At 36.5% G+C, this 17,963-nt stretch overlaps 1 protein-coding gene across 10 annotated transcripts in view; it reads right to left on the bottom strand.

Moving 5' to 3' along the window:
- LOC122312852 overlaps positions 1-17,963 on the bottom strand; it is a 111,928-nt gene that overhangs the window by 75,748 nt on the left and 18,217 nt on the right. For 6 of the 10 annotated variants that reach the window (XM_043127500.1, XM_043127502.1, XM_043127503.1 and 3 more), the window contains 5 exons: positions 10,046-10,098; positions 4,683-4,890; positions 1,828-1,896; positions 1,645-1,724; positions 346-495 (listed from right to left, as the gene is read on the bottom strand). In XM_043127500.1, coding sequence (XP_042983434.1) covers positions 346-495; positions 1,645-1,724; positions 1,828-1,896; positions 4,683-4,890; positions 10,046-10,098 — 560 coding nt within the window. The remainder of the gene's footprint in view (positions 1-345; positions 496-1,644; positions 1,725-1,827; positions 1,897-4,682; positions 4,891-10,045; positions 10,099-17,963) is intronic. The other 4 variants (XM_043127498.1, XM_043127499.1, XM_043127495.1 and 1 more) reach the window with 2 other exon arrangements.

Below are 17,963 nucleotides of genomic sequence, written 5' to 3'. Positions count from 1 at the left end.
AGTAGTTTTATTTGGTTATGTTGGTGGAAATTCTAAAGGCTGATGGTTATTTTGATACTTCATTGTGTCTTAGAGTGATTATATTAAAGTTATTAGTCGTAGTAATAATTTTTATGGTTTATAGAGAATTTGGAATGTATATATTGTGTTGTTGGGAGATGATTTTAGGTAACATGAGCTAACTCCTAGGACGTCCAGGAGAGGGGTGTTTCAACACATGCACACATTACCTTTGCTTGTTATACGGTAAAACACATGCAAGATAAGAACCAAATCAAATAAAACCTTATGCTTGTTGAAAATGCACAATGTCCAGAATAAGGTTTACATCTCAACAATACTTACAGCCGCTGTCCAAGGTATCTCCATGAAGTTTTCTTTAATTTCTTACGAATGTCGGATAGGACAGATTCCTGCGCATAGTGCCACCACAATATCTGCCAACCCTCCAGTTTTTTTGATAAAGGACTACACCAGGGACGATAACGTCCATACCTACATACGTCGATGCTAACACATCAGATATACCCCCATTGAGCATCAGACAGACTAATGCTTACAAGTTGCAACCTAAAATATCTCACCCAAAAATGGACAATAAAGTAAAAATAACAAGAACAGCAAGGGCAATTATAGCAATAATCAAATGTTCCATTCTTATCTTCTGCCAAAATAAAAATCTTGAAGCAATTGGAGTATAAGGCTAGCTGAGTTTTCACACAGGTTATCTATAGGTCTGCAAGCATATAGGAGAGTCAGACACAAAGTAACATTATCTACAAATGAAGAACAAAAAAAGGTCAGAAACTCTTGATGACACAAGTTGGATTTAATCACCCCCATATGTTTTTTTTTAATAGGTTAATCAGCCCCAGATGTATTAGCCACTCATTAGTGCCAAAACAGAAGAACAAAAAACAGAAGCATCCTCTCCACACTATTGCAGGCAGGCAAGCAATCCCCCATGTCAGCTGCAGGGTATCAACTCTTAGAAGTTCTGTTTCCGATGGGTTTCCAATCACTAAACAGTGACTTCCAGCCATCATGATTTCACTATATCCTCCATAATGAGAAAGCTTGTCAAAATAAGTTTCAACTCTCTTTGTTGCATAATTTTACTTTTATTAAATTAACTTATTTGCGAATCTAAAAAAAGGCAAACATAAAAGGTGAATTTCTTTATAAATGTCCCTTTTAAAAAAACAAATCGAATTGCATAATATTGAAAGCAATGCAAACCCAAGTTACATGTCCAAAGCAAGAAAACTTTTTGCACTGATGCCAGCTCAAAGGAACCACCTGCGCCAGCTCAAAGGAAAAGGGAAAAGATAAAATTTCCATGGTGAGATATTATCATTATTATTTTTCTTTTTTTGATCGGTTATTATCATTATTATTTTTCTATAAGTAGTAAATAATTTATTGATGATAATAATAGGCATAGCCCATGTTCACATGACGTATACAAGAGAAACACCCAAGTATGATAAGTGAGCTCTTGTTATTAGCCATCCATACTGAGTAACTTCTCAATGGATACTACAAGATAAAAAAAATACAATAACATTACTAATAATAATTATCCTAAGACAATAATAACAGTAATAATAATACAAAACTGGTAGGAAAAAGTAATGAACTCACTTCTCCCTCAATCGGCATGTGCCTAAATAATCCCAGAGAACCAAAATTTGCTGTAACTGGACCTCATTCAATGAGATAACCTAACAGAATAAAAAAGTGCAAATTAAAATGAAGTATGCCACACCAATGGCAAACTGTCGAGAACTTTTTCTAATTAAAATGTCTCCAGAACAATGAACAAACCAAGCCAGTTAACTCAGCGGTGATAGAATATTGTGGAGCATCATTATCAAACTTTCCTGATCTGTTAACCTACATGAAAGAACAAACAATATTTTTTTTATAAGTACATGAAAGAACAAACATTAACAACTTCATTCGGAGAAACACCAATATCTTTTCCATACTACGTGAAGTGAAATTTATATTTGGAGGGGGAAAAAAGCAAACAACAAAAACAGAATGGGGTAATCAATGCCCGAGAATCACAACAGATGTGCCAAGACACATACAAACAAGGACATTAAAAAACCCAATTTGAGCTATCTCGATGATGTCTCTATGCCTTGGAACACATTTTATTCCTCTCCAACCAGATGCACCACATCAAATAAGAAGACATACTCTCCAAGAAACTAGGCTCTTTCCCTTTTAAACTTTCTACCACAAGAAGTAATCAAGTCTACCACAGATTCAGGTCAAATCCATACTAAAGGGCAACCAAAAAGCAAATCATATATGATTGTACAACCCTTTTAGACATATGGATTAACATCCTTTGGAGTTCCTAGGCTACTCTGTAAGGTGGATTTTGTGACATCAATATTTTATCATTTTAAAATTCATGTTCATGGCTTTTTATATGTTACATCTTCTTAATGATTGCAAAGGTATTGCCCAAGTACACAAGGCATACATATGAGAAACGCCTAAAAAGAAAATGAGAAAAGAGTAATAAAGTCACGAAGACTAGAAATAGAATAACAAAAATGAGCAATTATCCAATGATAAAGGTTTTTCTAAAATAATTAAAAAAAACAAACCATAAGATCCGCCATTGTAGTTTTCTTATCTTCAAAGCTCTGTGTAATACCCTATATGGTAAGGATATGGGTAGGTGGTGTATGGGATCCCACATTGCTTGGGAAGGAAAAAGTTCATGCTCTTTATAAGATTCTAATGAGGCTCCAATTGTATCATTGACTAGTCCTTTTGGAGTATAAGCCATGTGATTTGGGCCTTCCATTGGGGCGTTACAAATGGTATCAGAGCTTATCCCAACCAGAAATGTGAGACTTGAGTCGTGTCACCTACAACGGATAAGCTCGACGAGGACGTCGGGAATTTAAGGGAGGTAGATTATAATACCCCATATGATAAGGATATTGGTAGGTGGTGTATGGGATCCCACATTGCTTGGGAAGGAACAAGTTCATGCTCTTTATAAGGTTCTAATGAGGCTCCAATTGTATCATTGACTAGTCCTTTTGGAGCATAGGCCATGTGGTTTGGATCTTCCATTGGAGCGTTACACTCTGTTCATTTCTTTCTCTCCAAATGCATCACAGAAAACTACCCAGGATCATCTTCCACAATGTTCACTCTATGGACAGCTAAACCTCCCTTTCCAACAAGCCAACAATTCCACCATAATTCTTCCAGACAACTACCTTCTAATATCATTTTTTGATTCAAGCTTCTAGCCATTTTGATCCTAAGACAATTATGCTTGTCCTTTTGTCACCTCCTCACATTTCTTCTCTTATTTAGTACACATATTTGGGAAGAGATCGGACCAGGTAGATAGATATGTACCATGTGGCCTATATTGTACAGTTTTAACATAGAGCATATAATTTCCCTCTTGTGTAACCTCTTGGATTAGGGAATAACTTGGCAAAAAACAAACGCCTCATGTTGCTTCCAAGGTTACCTTAGGCATGTATTTGGAACGTTAATGCATGCATCCAACTCAAAATAGGTTGTAAGCACCTTGACATAACCAGAAAGAAAGGACCAAAAGTGCTTTATTTCAGCATTTAAAACACTTCAAGTAAAATGCAAAAAAAATTACATAACCCACCATAAGAAATTTTCTTGTTGCCTTCACCCATAGCTCGCACACAAGCAGGCCATAAGTAAGAAAATATTCTTGGTAAATTTCTTGAGGGAGAGAGTGCACATTTCAATACACACACAACAAAGGTATCTGTCCATCTGTGTTTCCATTCTTAAACGAACTGTGTATCTGTACATCTTACTCTAACCCTTCCCCCTATAGCACTATTTGTCTTGCCTTGCAAACATTTACCCCATTCTCGATAAGTTTTCTGTCCTAAGCTAATTTTTTGGCCAGTTAATTAGTTTAAGACCAAAAAAAAAAAAAAAAACACAAGGCATCTAGACAACCCAAGATTAGAACAACGAGAAAGTAATCATGTCCAAAACCATGATTACAAAACTTGGAAATATGGGCATCTTGATAAACCATATTTAAGACCAACATTGCATCCCAAGTGCCAAAACAACTCATCCAACATGTACCCCCACCACCACCACTTCTGTAACCAAGTGTACCAAATTCAAGCATATTCATCAATGGCAAGTAATCCAACCAGGAAGACCATAAAGCGAATATATTACACTGTAGAAATATAACGAACACATTCAGTTACAGTAGACAAGGCAAAAACAAATAATTTCAAGAATTTTAATCCAAGATCAGTGTATATTCTGATGTGTCGAGTTCAGACACCAACTTCTTCATGTGTTCTGTATAGGCTGCCAACAAGAGACACAAGAAATATTATATTCTGCAAGCCAGCCAGACCAACAAAATTAATGTCCTTCATACAAATGTATTCACTGCATACATAAACAGAAACTATATCATTGCAAACATGTCAGCTACCATCTACAAGGATATCTATCTAGCAATAGGTAAATCCTTGGATAGCTAAATCAGACAACCAAGGAAAAAAAGACATAAAATCTGAAATTTGCAAGCTACAATTATGGCTCAAATGAAATTATAAACAAAAAAAAAAAGGAGGAGGAAAAATCGAAGTGAAAGAACGATTTAAAACAAAATTGCATACCAAAAGCGACAGTGATATATCACAAGGTGCACATAAGGAGTCAAAACATTTTCCTCCAGACCCTTCATCAGCCCATAAGTTGGCGTTCCCAGCATTATTCAGAGTCATCAAGTCCAGATTTCCTTGAAATGTGCTACAATAAATTTCAAAACCCATTATCTCCACAACTTTGTTGACTTGGCCCCCCCTTGCCCATCCACTATAGGACCTGATGTTTAGAGAATATCAAATTAACTGCCATTTGACACAAAATGAACATAAGAATTGAAATTTGGTAACTTTACAGCTAGAGCCAAGCTAACCAACCTCTAAATCCGACAAATAAAAAGAAAAGAGATATTTTTCCAACTAATGCAGCAGATCAAACATTCTAAGCTTTATATTTAAGCCCTAGTTGAAATCAAGTGTAAGCTAGATTAATCAATATATAATGAGTACAATTTCAAAAGAAAGAAACCTATCAATCATTCAATGTGTGTGCGCTTTCAGAGAGAGAAACAGATTGCAAGCACAAACTCACAGTCCATGACTTCATCCCCAAATGCTAGAAGAAATTGTTGCCAAAATACCAGCCAGCAAAATACTAGAAAAGTGCCCACCCCCCCAACAACAACCAAAAAAAAGTACAATATTATACATTAAAGAAAACGGAAGAAAAGCCAAGTACACTAGGGGAGTGCCTAAGAATTACAATCTACTATTCTAGTCAAGAATCTAAACATTGAATTCACAAGTTCCAGAAATATATATAAGTTCCCAGAGATTTCACTAACAAAAGTAGGAAGATAAGATGTATGTACAATACTGCAACCTAAGTACATTACAGAAGTTTTTCCAAAGAAATAAAACAAACTAAACAAATAAATAAATAGGTTTTATTAAAAAAAATAATTTAAAAAAAAAAAAAAAAAAAGAAGAAAAAAAAGATGTTATCCAAGTAAACATGGAGTATACGACCAATTATGGATGCTACCCTTCCCACAGCCCACCCCCAACTGGGTAGAGAGCCAGCATTTGGGCCAAGCCCCCGCATTCCCCACTCCACCATCCATCCCAGCTAGCCAGACAGGTGGATTCGCACCACCACCATTCAGCCACCTTATCCAACAACAAAATAGGTCCATCCAACCCAAAAATTCCACCACAATCATCTAAAGCAAGTGCAAGAATGCCTCAATTTGAAAACAGCCAACCTAAAAATCCAAGATTAATCAACTCTCAGATCAACTCTGAGACCCACGGCTGCAGTCCTAGATCTCAGATCCATCAACACTGAGATCAGCAGCCCACAGCAGTGCCATGGGTCTCTTATTCTTCAGTGACTCTCAGCACTGCCGTGGGCCCCTATTCTTCGGTGACACACAGCGCTACCATAGGTCTGAACAAAGGAGATTAAAGGATACAGATGCAGAGAGGGAGAAAAACTGGATTTCGCCTGGATGATTTAGGCGGGTAAAAATCTTGTTTCAATAAAAGCGTAAAAGGCAAAGCCCAAGTCTGCATGAAGTATACAAGGAGAAAACGTAACAATAAAATCAGGAAATTTAAGGCCATTAAAGCCGCTAAAACACCCTAACAACGTGCAGCAACTATTCAAAAAAATGTACTTTTAAAGACTAATCAACACTCAAACCTAGAAGGCTCACACAAAAGCTTTAGCCAAACAACCTATCGCATCAACATACTCCCACGGCCTGATAAGGATAAAGGCTGGTTGGTTGTTAATGGTCCCCAACCCTCACAGATCCATACTCTCACAGGTCTTGAGAAATCACAAGTGGGCACTTTGGCCAATTATGCAAGCAGTATGGTTGGGCCCATTATGTGAAAGACAAGGGCCCACTTGCTTTTGCACGAACTCAAAATGATCCGCTGAAAATCAATCCCACCCTTCAATCAAGGATAACTTCGTGGGTTGGGGCCAATTATGCTCCATTTTATTCTTCAAATATATATCAGAGTTGATTCAGGTCTTATTTATTCCTCAAGCAAAGAAGTGGATATTCAGCAAAACTAAGCTCCCTTCAACTCGCCAAAGGGTGTACCTTTACCGATTAAAAAAAGACTTGCCAAAGGATGGTCAACAATAACACAAAGCTTCAATTCCTCGGCACTAGATGACAAAGGGAAACAAAAAGAGCGTGGAATCCCTGAGGGGGTTTAGCACAAACTCATTCCGTCATGCTTCCCATTACCCAAATAGAGGAACCTGACAACCCTTCTTCCATCATCAAGCATAGAAAACGCCTGCAAGGAAGCCTCAATGGTAGTTTCATATTCATAACTTCAAGAGTGGGTGATTTGGCCCACTCAAGCATTAACATGACTGCAACAGCCCCTGTCTAGTCTCTTAGATGTTGAAAAAGAGTCAAATCTCCATCAAATCCGCAGATGGTAAATTGATTACGAGAGGTGGGAAAGGGGATTGTTGGATAATGTTCCTTCTTTTTTGACCTTTTCTTCTTAAATTAAAAACAACAAAAAATCTCAAAAATGTAAATAAACAAGACCAACAGGACAGCACACAACATGAGCGACTTTCAGTTTGTATGGGAATAACTTTGATAGACTAGAATACCATAACTATTTTGAGTCCCATTCTTTCTTCATTTTTTGTGTTTGAAAAATCTTCCCTACACTACTTCTAATCATCATATAAGTTCAGAGCAATACTTATTCCATACTTTAAATCGTTCCCCAATTTCACTTAACAAAGCCTAATTATCGTTATTCTTCTATCTTCTTAAAGATGCAACTTATGAAGAAGGTTCAGCCCCTTGATCTTGGAAGTTTTCCACTAACAGCGAATGTAATCTAGCATGAAATGCAGCTCCACCATGTTTGGGTAGGAGCATGAGAACAAAGTGGACAGACAAACCTATAGATACGGTACAAGATCTTTGTTTAAGCTTAAAGCTTGTGGGGATGGATGAATGAGTCTAGCTTCTCACCTCATCTTCAATTTGACGAATGAATTATGTGATATACACCTCTGGTGAAATCAGGCTGCACTTCATCTACTACTAAACTCTGGCGTACTGGGATGCATTGACAGTTTTAAAAGTTTACTTTTTAATTGGTATTTAAAAAAAATAAAAGAATTTACATACTGAAAGCCTCTAACTAGCTCTACAAAAGAATTTCATAGAATAAGCCCCTATATGCAACTAAGTAATGCACTAAAAACACATCTTCTAAAATTTGTACCTCCTTCAGTCTGTTTTTTTTCTTATGTCGGGGAACCTCTCCAAGGCAAGGCCCTTTGGACAAATCCCCTTGTACTACACCTATTTTTTTCTTTTTTGATGAGTTAAAACTTCATTAATATGAATGAAATAGGCGTTGGCCATGTACACAAGGAGAATACAAAAGAAAACACCTGCCTACAATCTAGGAACCTGAAAATGAAACAAGAAAATCATAAAGACTAGTTCCATTGAGCACAATGGCAGAAAACCAAAGCAATAAGGTGTGCACAAAAAGATTTTGAAGTTCATTTAAAGTGCGCTCCACTAAACCTATTTTTTAGGAAGAAACCCTTGTGCTGAGGGTCACTGTGGAAGAACCGCAATGCCCAATGGTTACCTGTTTGTCTTTTGACAAACAAACAGATATGTGCTGGCAGCTGAGCTGGCCAATGCAACAAGCACACCAATATGCCACACCGCCAGGCATGTGAGACAGAAAAGGAAAAAACCCCAAAACAGGCAATCCTCTCTACACTTTCCTCCAACCATGGTTCTCTACTTCCCACCACCTTCACTTCTCTCTATTCGACCATCCAAATCTTCAACACAGGAGAAATTACAGTCAGGAAATAATAAGCATTATAGGGCTACCACGAATTTATGTTGCTTTTTGTACAGAAGATCTGAACTCGATGTTCCACTATAAAAACCCAAGCAATATCTCTAAACCCTGAGAAAACCCAACGACAATCTTTCTGATGACTTTTTTATAGTCAGTGGCTCAGTATTGGCTGGCTTGCACACTGATTTTGACTGATTCATTGTTTTAAAAAGGTTGTAAGAATACATGGTGGATGTGAGATGTTTACAGGATTCTGTCCCATAGGCGGACAATAATTTGATTAGTAATTATCAGGGGTTCAAGAAATTAGTTAAGGCTCCAGTGCTGATGAAACTTCAAGTAGGAATGTGATTACTTGGACTGCACTACTCAATGGGTATCGAAAATCGGTACCAGATACTCATGTAGAAAGAGCAAAAATACAATACAAACGTGAAAATTAAACTAATAAAGTCTATAGAAGTTGTCCAAAGGAGCAATGTACCAAGCCCTTTCAAATACTCCATGAGGTAAGTAGAAACCATTTTCAACATCATTGTAACTTCTAGGCGGCTCTCCAAGAAACCTCACAAACTGAGGCAAATAACATTTGGTAGAGAACACCATAACAATGACAAAAGGCAGAGACATCGTATCCCCCTGTAGCAAGCCATGTGAGCTACTAAAAAGGGGGAAGCAGTTCAAGTTGCCAGGACAAAAAAGTGCACGGTGGAAATACAATGCATTGTGCAAGTTGACATGATTTAGCAAGCCAAGTTGACATTATGCATTATGCACAGTGGAAAGACAAAAAACCACATCCACAACAAATTTAGAAGGAACTCCCAGTTGACATGATCAGAGATTTTCCTCATATCTACTTTTTGGGGCACTCAGTCTCTCAAGATCTAAGCCTGCTATCCCAACCGTCATTCGCAACAAGGACAGAATCTAGTATTTGTCTTCCCATGAAAAATATGTACTGGGGCTTTAAAATGATCTTCTCCATTACCATATACAGCCTATTAGCAGGTGCTTTGAAGATGATCTTACAAAACTCACTTGGCCAAGCCTATGCATGCATACTCTAACATCAACAGCCCCTTTTTGCCTGAATCTGAGTAATGAAGGTGGCATCAATGCTTTTTTCAAGCCTACGATGGCATGTAGCGCATGAAACGCGCATAATATGTTCTTTAATCACATCCAAGAAATCTTGAAAGAAAGACACAATCTGTCATGAAAATTTGCTGGACCACCAAGCTTACACCTATAAGCAAGCTATTCAAAAAACAATCTATCATGGAATTGCAGCTCTATTACCAAATATGGTCCCAATGACAACAAAATGTAATATGTTCAAATCAATATGTGCTTGTTTTTATACTGATCTCTCTATACAAACACAAATTAAGTGCATATGCACTTAACACAAATATTGGAACAAATTATAGTTATTTCGAATGGAGATAGTCCATAAACCTAAATTCGGTAAAAGGTAAGATCCAACCAATCTATCGAGGACAACATATTGAAAAATAGTACAACTACCCGAAAATGAATGAGAGTATTACCGATGCTTCATTATCGTCAAGCTGGAAAACTTTAAACCCAACATAATGTGATCCTGGGAAACATTAAGCGGGAATAAAAAAATTAAAAAAAAAAGTGTACAGAATTAATCAAGACAAACAAGTAGGAATAGTATTAGTGAAGGGTATTTCTTCAAAAGTGACAACCTATTCACTCCCTTTTACACTCCTAAATGAGATCCTTGAGTTCCAATTCTCCCCTGCTCTTTTTATTTTTATTTTTATTTTTTTTGCTACAGTTTGCACCATTATGTTCACATTCAAGGACAAGTTACTTCAATGTTTCATTACAAGGTTATGAAACAATGCTTTTTTCGTTTCTATAAGGACGACACTGACAAAGAACAGATCTAAGTCTGTACAAACTATGTACATATTCCACATATAACAAACAAGTAGCAATTATTATGTTGTGTGCATAAAGGTTTGTGGAAACCAATTTTGATATGGAGGAATACGAGAGAGCAACCAATCATTAATAATGGTCATCAGATCAAACTGCACAAGCCAAACAATAGGTAGAGATATGGGTTCAATCAAGCACAAGTGTGTCAGTAGCGCTCCTATGTCAAAAACTGTTATAAATTCTTTAAAAAGCAGGGCAAAAACACATCATCAATGAAACCCCCCAATGGCCGTAGGACCAGTAAATTCTCCTCCCCATAAAGGCTGAAGGGTGAGACCATGGGCTCAACACAATGCAGGTGCCCGAATTTTGTATATATCTATTGAAAAGACAGTTACAAAACTCCATAGACTTCGTGTGAATAAGGAGGCAGAAAAAATAACGATGAATGATGCCCAAGAAGGTAGTTGACAAGTTTTTTTATCGCTAAACAAAATTTTATTGATGGGATGGATAGGGTAGTTGTTGGGTTGTTTTGTAGCCAATATTTGTTTTGGTGCATACAAATTATATGGTTTGGAACACTGCTACTTTACCTTATGCGGACCTTCTAGAGCTTGTTATGGGTGATTTCAATCTTTATTCCTCAAACTATTGTATGAGTAGATGCTTGCACTTGGATTTATCTATGCTTATTCCCTTTTAGATCTGTTAAGGAGTTTCCTTTGTAATCTTTAATACAAATTTTGCACAAAACCAATGTGCTAAAGAATTCTCCTATTGTTAATAAAATGTTTTAAACATTTGCATAAGAAAAAGGAAAATAACAAAATAAAGTAATCGAGTTTTATGATAACCAACATGAAGATGACAACGATTAAAAAAAAATAGTTATCATTAGTATAATGAAATAATAATAACCAGTTGTAATAAACCAGATATCAAACATCATAGTTATAACAATTATTTACTAATCAAAAAAATTATTGGTTGGGACTCCAATGATGCCTACCTACATATTCATGCAATTTACATAAATCTACATATAAACATATTAAGTAATTTAAGAAGAAAAAATCAGACCTAGATCAAGCTAACAAAAAAGCAAAAAAACCACCTCTTAGGGCTTGTTTGGGGTTGTGTTAGGAATCTTAAAAAGTGCTTAAATAGCTTTAAAGCTCTTTAACAAAAAAATTAGGTTGTTTGGGTGTTACATATTAATAAACTTTTTAATCTCAAATAAGTTAAAAAATACGTTTGAGGAAAAGTATCAAACATGCTTTTTTGGATAATCCGAAATTTAATTCAAATTTTAAAAAAAATTGTCAATGAACGAAAATACCCATACAACTTTTAGATAATTACAACTTTCAAATTTTTAAGGATATAGTCATAATTTTTTAAAAAATCAAATGATCGTCCACTTCAGAAAGCACTATTTTAATTTGTTTCAAAACAAATATAACATTTTTTAAAGTGATTTAAACATATGGTTACCAAACAGTAAATAACTTTTTTTTTATTAGCACTGGGTGTCCGAAACAACATCCCGACTAATCCTAGGGGTGCACAGGCCCTCGGCAAGGAGTTTCCCACAAGTGCACCTCGATTAATTCAATGAGAAAATCCTCCACTCCGATGGCCCCTAGAAATTGTTTGCACCCAAGGGAATTTGAAATTTAGACATAGGGGGAGCATATCCCCAAGGCCAATGCCCTTAACACTTGAGTCAACCCCTAGGGGTTTAGTAAATAACTTTTTAATAGTAAAACTTATTACTTAAGCTATAAGTTATAAGCCATAAAGTTATTAAGTTATATTTCCTACCACAATCCCAAACATGCACTTACTCCCAGGGGAAAGGAAAGGAAAAGCAGCAAACAAAGGGAACATGTCATTTCATAAGGAAAAAAATAAGTGATGAAACAAGGCAAAAACTTAAAAATACTAACAGAGTTTCATTTAGAATGGTAAAATACCATTAAATAAGTTAGGGGCTGACCTAGCTTACCTGCAATCAGAGCCCATAATCATAATATTTATAAAATTCGTTAATCTATTGAAGAATGGTCGCTTCACTCTTTTTTAATGAAGTGGAATCTCACCAAGAGAGGACCTTTAAGACATCCCTAGAAAGTTAAATAAAATATTGTTATAATATAATTTTATAATATTATTTTTATTTTGAAATTTGAAAAGGTTGAATTGTTTATTATATTTTGTGTGGGAGTTTGAGAAAGTTGTAAATATTATATAAGATGAGATGAGATAGTATGATTTTGTGTAACCAAACCAGCCCTAAGAAAAACACCAAATAACTTCTACTTAAACCAAAACTACTAGCAATAGCTAAAACTACTAAGCTAAGAAAGCGTGGCCTTTATATAATAGATTGATGTTTCATGTGTAAAAGAAATGGTGAACCAGCGGATCTATCTTCTTCTTCATTGTGAAGTAGTTAAGGCATTATGGGATGAAATCTTCACTAGGCTTTGTATTGCATGGGTAATGCCTAGGAGGGTGGTATATATATTGTCATGTTGGAGAGGAATTTAGGGAAATCATCAAATCGCGGCTGTTTGGAAGATGGTGCCTCTATATTTAATGTGGTGTACTTAGAACAAGAGGAATGGACGTTATTTTGATAATAGGGAATGCTCATCGGGAGGGTTTAGGGACTTTTTCTTTCATACATTGTTACTTTGGGCTTCAGCTATTGTATTGAATGGGACTAGTTCTAATGACTTTTATGCTGTTTTTCACGGCACTTAGCTTCTAATTAGGTTCATCTTCTGTATGCTTCCTGTGTACTTTGGCCTTGCCTACTTATGTGGATTAATAAATTCTTCTCACTTATAAAAAAAAGGAATTCATTGTTATTTGTATGTATTAGCATCCACATTTCGTAACATATCGAGGAAAGCCTTTGATGGAACTAGATACACGCTATTATAATTATAAGGCATGCTACATGTGTACAAAAGAGAGCATACCCTATGCTTAATCAAGAAAGGTTCAAATTCCCAATTCAACATTAAGCCATCCTTTGTTACTTCCCTCTTTTATTGGACAGTGATAAAAAATACTATCGATTTCCCTGCTTCTTCTTTTAATTATTTATTAGCACTTTTCCCTTTTGCCAGTTAGGTGGATCCAATGTCAGTAAAAGTGGTACCCGCACTCAAGTGCAATTACTGCCTAGAGCCTAGGCGCAAACGTTGCCTAGAGCATGCCAAATTTAAGTAAAACGCACATTTAATGAGCCTTACTAGGTTCACAAAGAGATTTCATAAAAGCAAATCAATAAATTGTATCGCCAGATAAGATACGTTAGATAAAAATAGTTTTACAATCAAATACGCCACAATGAGATTAAATCAATTTATAAGAGCATCATGCAACATGACAATCAAGTGATCAATCAATTACATCAAATTTAACACAGCTTTATGTGATTCTTCTGTTTTATAATTTTTTTTTAATGGCACCAGGTGTCCAAGAACGAAATCTCAAGTAATCCCGAAAGGGCATAGGCCCTAGGTAAGGAGTTTCTCGCAAGTACACCTCGGGTAATTCAAGGAGAAAATCTCTCAATCCGATGGCCACTAGTTGGCTACCATGATAGTTGATAGCCGTAATCAAAATAAAGTACATAGTTGAACCAAAATACACCAAAAGGCAATGACCATGTGTTTTATAAAAGATAGACTACCACGACATTTGATAGCCATAATCAAAATAAATTACATAGTTGAACCAAATATACCAAAAGGCAATGACCAAATATGCAGAAGAATCGTAGGTGTTGACATTTATACTAACATAAGCAATACAATTCAGAATCGATATATAAAGATTATTGTGTCAAATAAAATGAAAAAAGTTGGTTTCAAAAGAGAGAATGTAAACAAATTGCTACGAATGGGAAATTCTCTTTCATCTTAGATTGACAACTCAAATGCTTGGATTTTCACCAATATAATGTTACCGCATGTAATAAATGTTAATTCTTACAATGTATATTTACTTGTTTATAATAGCTGTACAAGTAATATTCTTACCATGTAAAGATGCTAATTCTTAAGGACTTATACGTTAGAATTTACTATGTATGGTAATCCTTTCTTTGCTTGTAAAGCATGGGCTGATTGCCAACTACTTAGTGAGAATTATGCTGCACATAACAGGAGTTTTTCCAAAAGCTCTCTTCATATATTCAGTTTATCAGTATTTTGACATGGTATCAAGAGCAGGTTACTAATTCCTTGCCTATTTCGAATTTTTTCTCTCAGGGGTGTCCCTTTGGGTATTTTGGCATTTCTGATTTCTCTGTGGCTTTCAACGCTGTCTGGGCAAGTTTTTTGCCTCAATTTTGGATTTCGGCACTGTCTATGCAAGTGCTTTGGGTCTATTCTGGATTTCGGCACTTTCTGTTTTTGTTCCTAGTTTGGATTCATTTTTCAGCACTTTCTATTCTGGTGCGCAACCTTCTAGTGAGATATTTTATTTTCGATTCCAGCATGTCATCAGATAAGTTACACTCATTCCATATTCGTTTTACTAGCAAAAATTATTCTGCTTGGGAGTTTCAATTTCAATTATTTATCAAAGGGAAAGAATTGTGGGATCATATTAATGGGAGTGATCCTGCACCTAAAGATGTAGAGGCTTTGTCTAAATGGCAAATCAAGGATGCTCAGGTTATGACCTGGATCCTAAGCTCTATTCAACCTCACCTTGTTCTCAATCTAAGGCCTTATAAAACTGCCGCTGACATGTGGAATTATCTCAACAAGGTTTACAATCAAGACAACATAGGGAAGTATCTCAATTGAGGAATATTTTTCTGGTTTTCAAAATCCTTGGGCCAACTATTCAGACATTGTTTATGCTAATGTTCCAGCTGCAGCTCTCTCTGCCATCCAAGCCTTGCATGCAACCAACAAACAAGATCAATTTTCGATGAAACTACGATCTGATTTTGACATTGCACGTTCTAATCTAATGAATCGTGATCCTGTCCCATCTCTGGATGCTTGTTTGAGTGAACTTCTTTGAGAGAAGCAGTGTCTAGTAACTCAAGCTTCCATGGAACATCAGGCTAATGTTAGTGCACCTACTACTATGACCTATGCAGCACAAGGGAGGAATAAGGGTAGAGACATGCGTGATGTCCAGTGCTTTAGCTGTAAAGCCCTTGGTCATATTGCTTGAGATTGTCCTCAGAAGTTCTGTAACTATTGCTAGACGCAAGGCCATATTATCTCTGCTTGTCTTATTCGACCTAAAAGGAAGCAGGGAACTGCTTATAATGCCTCGGTTAATTCCTCCAGGTTTGCTGCGTTGCCTGCTGCCTCACAGGTTGTTCCTACTCCTACTTTTTCGGCAATAGCAAACCCGAACACCCTCACTCCTGAAATGGTACAATAGATGATACTTTCTGCTTTTTCTACTTTTGGGTTCTGGGGTAATCATACAGTTCCCTCTAAGCCTTGGCATTTTGACTCCGGAGCCTCTAACCATATGACCAATACTATTGTCCCTCTTTCCAATGTGAGAAATTAAGATGGAAACCTGAAAATTAACACCGTTTATGGCAATTCTCTGCCTATCTGGGCTGTTGGTGATCTTTCTTCTTCCTTGACTAATGTTTTTGTGTCTCCTGACTTGTCCACAAATCTCATTTCTGTTGGTCAATTGGTCGATCATAATTGTAATGTCCATTTCTCTCGTTCTAGTTGTGTTGTATAGGATCAAGTTTCTAGGAAGATGATCACGGAGGGGCCTAAAGTGGGACGGCTCTTTCCTCTACACATTTCTCCTTCCACAATTATCCCTAGTTTTCCTTTACTTTCCTTTGCATGTAATGTTGTTAGAGATAGAAATCAGATGTGGCATAGACGTCTACCCAAACTCACATGTACTTCGTACTCTGTTTAACTCTGGTTTATTGGGCAATAAAGCATTTTCTCCTCTTGATCTTCCTTTTGATTGTTCAACATGCAAACTTGGCAAAAGTAAAGTTCTACCTTTTCCTCATCATGCATCTCGTGCCTCACACTATTTCGATATTATTTACAACGATGTTTGAGGGATTGCACCTGTTGTTTCTCATGCGCATTATAAGTACTTTGTTACTTTCATAGATGACTTTAGTCGTTTTACTTGGGTTTACTTCCTTTGGGCAAAGGAAGACAATTTTTTAAAATCTAAGCGCTTCTTTGCACTTCTTGAGACTCAATTCTCCGCCAGCATCAAGGTCTTATGATTTGATTCTGTAGGAGAATACATGCCTAATGAGTTTCAGGACTTTCTTCAAAGCAAAGGATTCATCTCTCAGCATTCTTGTCTTTTGACACCGCAACAAAACAGTGTTGCTGAGTGGAAAAATCGTCATCTTTTTTATGTGGTAAGAACTCTCTAAATCGTCATCTTCATGATGTGGTAAGAACTCTCTTACTTGAATCTTCTATTCCTTCTCATTTTTGGTGTGAAGTGCTTTCTACTTCGGTTCATTTGATCAATCATTTACCCTCTCCTACGTTAAAGAATGCTTCTCCTTTCTTTAAGTTGGACATTCTCTTTCATATTCTAATCTTCGTGCATTTGGTTGTATTTGTTTTGTGCATCTCACTGCTCATGAACGACAAACTTACTGCTCAATCTGCTAAGTGTGCCTTTCTTGGTTATGCTATCCCTCAAAAGGGATATGTTTGTTATGATCTCCATGCTCGTCATATCAAAGTTTATAGGAAAGTAGTTTTCTTTGAAAATCAACATTTCTTTCCCTCTCATGTTGAGCTACCATCTTCATCTTTATCTTTTATGCCTAGTCTTTCTGATTCTCCAATAATTGTGGAAAGGTTCAAACCTGCTTTTGTGTATGAAAGACGTAATCATCCTGAATTTGGTTGCACTTACTCTATACCCCCTCAAGATCTTGACCTGGGACCTGATCCTACTACTGTTTCCACCACTCTTTGCCGGTCTACTTGTTCTTTGCAATCGGGTGGGTTGACTATAAGGAGACATTTGCTCCTGTTGCCAAAATGACCACAGTTCGGACTATCTTAGCTATTGTCGCTTCATAGTCGTGGCCACTACATCAGATGGATGTGAAGAATGTCTTTCTTCATGGTGATCTCCGACAAGAGATCTAAATGAAGCTTCCCTCTAGTATTACTACTTCTTCTCCTCAGGATGTCAGTAAGCTAATGTGTTCTCTATACAAGCTCAAACAGGCACCCCAGGCTTGGTTTGAGAAGTTTCGTAGTACACTTTTTACCTTGTCTTTTACACAAAGTCAGTATAATTCTTCTCTCTTCTTCCACAAATCTGCTGTGGGTATAGTACTTCTCTTGGTTTATGTGGATGATATTATCATTACTGGCACTGACTGTTGATTGATTACTAAGCTTCAACAGTTGTTACATACAACTTTTCACATGAAAGATCTCAACCAGCTTACATCTTGGGACTAAAGATTCATCATCAGGCCAATGGTATTTTCTTGAACCAGCATAAGTATATTCAAAATCTTATCACCTTAGCTGG

The sequence above is a fragment of the Carya illinoinensis genome, chromosome 6 (assembly GCF_018687715.1).
Source record: "Carya illinoinensis cultivar Pawnee chromosome 6, C.illinoinensisPawnee_v1, whole genome shotgun sequence".
Taxonomy (NCBI): Eukaryota; Viridiplantae; Streptophyta; class Magnoliopsida; order Fagales; family Juglandaceae; genus Carya; species Carya illinoinensis.
The sequence above is the reverse complement of the archived record's forward strand: the minus strand, read 5'-3'. Positions and strand labels throughout refer to the sequence as shown.